Raw genomic sequence first — 3,024 nt, forward strand, 5'->3', positions numbered from 1 at the left:
TATCTTTAGAGATTTTACAGATTGATGTCATGTGTTTATGAATGTTATGAACTTAATTTCATATTATTCAGCTGAATTAAGAGTTAGACCATGTTTCTATCTTATTATATTTTCCGGATTTCCTTATAATATGTGAATGGTGTACATAATTGCTAGATAGAGATGGGCGTCGAGCCTTAATGGTTTGGGAAGCTCGTTGCGGCTTGGGCCTCGGCTCGGGTCGTGACAGGATATCTCCCTTTTTCTTATACAGTGGAATCATAGTACTCCACCTCCACGCTTTAGGCATCTTTGCCGCCCTAAAAATATTGTTCAATAACCTTGACAACAACTCCAATCCTGCCCCACCAGTGCTCTTCCAAAAATCCACCGAAATCTCATTTGGCCCCGTCGCCCTACGCAGACGCATCCTGCTAATAGCCCCTTTCACCTCCTCATCCTTGATATACCTATAATAACCGTAATCACAACACTCTTCATATTTCTCCAGGTCCCCCAACACAAAACCTTTGCCCCCCTCATCATTCAAAAGTGCATGAAAATAGGATTGCGGCCTCTTCCTTATGAGGGCATCCTCTACCAACACTATATCATCCTCTCCATTGATGTACCTCACTTGATCAAGGTCATGAGTCTCCTCTCCCTAGCCTTGGAAAACCTATACAACCTTTTATCCCCAACTTTCTCCTCTAAATCTGCATACAAGCTCTCAAAAGCTGTCTTTTTTGCCGCCATAACTGCTAACTTAGCCTCTCTTCTAGTTAACTTATACTCCTCCTTATTTCTCTACCTCTCCTCATCATCCTTGCTCTCAACCAACTTATTATAAGCCACCTTTTTAGACTCCACTTTCCTCTTAACCTCTTCATTCCACCACCAGTCCCCTCAATGCTTGCCAGGACGACCTCTTGAGACACCCAATACCTATCTAGCGGTCCCCCTAATGCAACTGCCCGTCGTCTCCCACATACTATCTATATCCCCTCTACTTTTCCAAACCACCTACTTCTGAACTTCTCTTCTATCTCCAAAGAACTAGCCAAATTTAAGATACCCTACTTAATCCTAGGTTGAGCCTCCACACTCCTTTTCTTTCTGCCTTTATTGATCACCAAGTCCATCACCAACAACCTCTATTGAGTTGAAAGATTCTCACTAGGTATAACTTTATAGTATTTATATAGCACTCTATCACTCTTTCTAAGGAGCAAAAAGTTTATCTGTGTCTTAGCCACTGAACTATGAAATATAATAAGGTGATCCCCCTTCTTCGGAAAGCTCAAATTCTGTATCCACAGCCCAAAAGCCCTAGAAAAATTCAAAAGAGAAATTCCTCCTTCATTTCGCTCCCCAAAACCGAAACTGTCGTGCACATCCTCATATCCTCTCAAAAAAGACTCAATATGCCCATTGAAATCTCCTCCCATGAATAGTTTCTCAGTGCCTGGGATGCCCCTCACCACCTCATACAAAACCTCCCATAATCCCTTCTTCTTCTCCTCTTCGAAACCTATTTGCAGAACATAGGCACTAATAACATTCACCATAGACCCTCCCATGACCAACTTAATATACATCAACCTATCACTGACTCTCCTAACCTCTATCAACTTCTCCCTAAGTTCTTTATCTCACACTATCCGAGTACCATAACTTACATCCATCCACATCTCTTGCCTTAGTGCCTTTCCATTTGGTTTCCTAGACACACGCTATACAAAACATCATCTTTCTAAGAATCTTTACCCCCTTTATCGATTTACCTTAAAGAGATCCTATGTTCCAAGACCCAACTCTCAACCTAGACACACCCTTATCCCACTTAACCCTACTACCCCTTACCCCCAACCCTGGGGTTGAACCTAGACGTGACCCCTGATCTGATCCCATCCTATGACATGACCCTAGACCACCATCTATAACCCCATCCACTACTCAAGAGGATACTTTTGAAGAAAAATAAAAAATAAGACAAAAATATGCGACGAGCAAAAAAGTATGGCTAAGAACAGCTAAGTAAGCAAACACAACCAGTAAGCAGGCTTGATACTCAAAAATACTACACTACCTACTGCAAATAACCTACTAAGTATTCTCATAAGAGGGATAACGAAAACCACACAAGAAATCAAGATAAAAAAGGACAAGAAGCCTATACCAAATAAACTAGAGAAGAATAAACTAGAGAAGACTAAAACAAGTACACCTGATACTGAGAAAAGACGCACTGGAGGCTGTTTTCTTGATTGTGTTGTCGAATTCAGACAAATTGATGTAGAAATTGGACACCGGAATTTGTTGCCATCGTTGTTACTCTACTGCTAGTTTCACATGCCTATAACTGGTTGCTGGAGAATGTGTTGGTCGCCGAAAAATGAGATGATCGCTGGAATCTTGATGTCGACGCCTGCAGTGCCGGATCTGGACTTGTAGTACCTGAAAAGAGTTATAAAGTCAAGAGAATGGAGTTGAAATAAGAAAAAAAAACAATCAGTTTCGCTTAAAACTGACCCCGCTCACCAAAATCTGTTGGGTCGTTGGAAAGTAGCTGGTGGCATAGCGACGAAGATTGCCAAGCCGACTTTCTTGGAAATTCCCTTTCCTGAATTCTTTTGCAAAAGTCTGAGACGCAAGAATCTCGGGAAGAAATTTTTGCTAGAGAGTTTGTCGAAGACTAATTAAATAAAATAAACTGTGTAAGGGTAGAAATTTGTGTTGAGATAATAATCGATAAATTTTGATATGAAGAAAAAAATGGCAATAGGACTTTGATACAAGTTCAAACTTACAACAAGAAATCAAGAGAACAACAAGAACAACATCACTAGAGAATAAAAGGCCCCACTCGGCTTCTCTAGGTTTTCAAGCCAACAACAACAATTTTCAACAAGATAGATAAATAACACAAGATTGCAATAACTATAGTGAATCGAAAGAGCCCCACACGGCTTCACTATATCAAGATACAAACAATAAGATTACAAAATGATGGATAGTAATTTGACACAAAATATCCTAAAATCT

At 40.3% G+C, this 3,024-nt stretch overlaps 1 protein-coding gene across 1 annotated transcript in view; it reads right to left on the reverse strand.

Moving 5' to 3' along the window:
- Positions 1-1,829: 1,829 nt before the first annotated feature.
- The window catches only part of LOC107877007, a 25,759-nt gene continuing 24,564 nt past the window's right edge, over positions 1,830-3,024 (reverse strand). The window contains exons 2-3 of the mRNA XM_047403445.1: positions 2,521-2,674; positions 1,830-2,436 (exon numbers count right to left, since the gene is read on the reverse strand). Of these exons, the coding sequence (XP_047259401.1) occupies positions 2,336-2,436; positions 2,521-2,674 (255 nt within the window). The 3' untranslated portion in view covers positions 1,830-2,335. The remainder of the gene's footprint in view (positions 2,437-2,520; positions 2,675-3,024) is intronic.

This window comes from Capsicum annuum, unplaced genomic scaffold, assembly GCF_002878395.1.
Source record: "Capsicum annuum cultivar UCD-10X-F1 unplaced genomic scaffold, UCD10Xv1.1 ctg4207, whole genome shotgun sequence".
Taxonomy (NCBI): domain Eukaryota; kingdom Viridiplantae; phylum Streptophyta; class Magnoliopsida; order Solanales; family Solanaceae; genus Capsicum; species Capsicum annuum.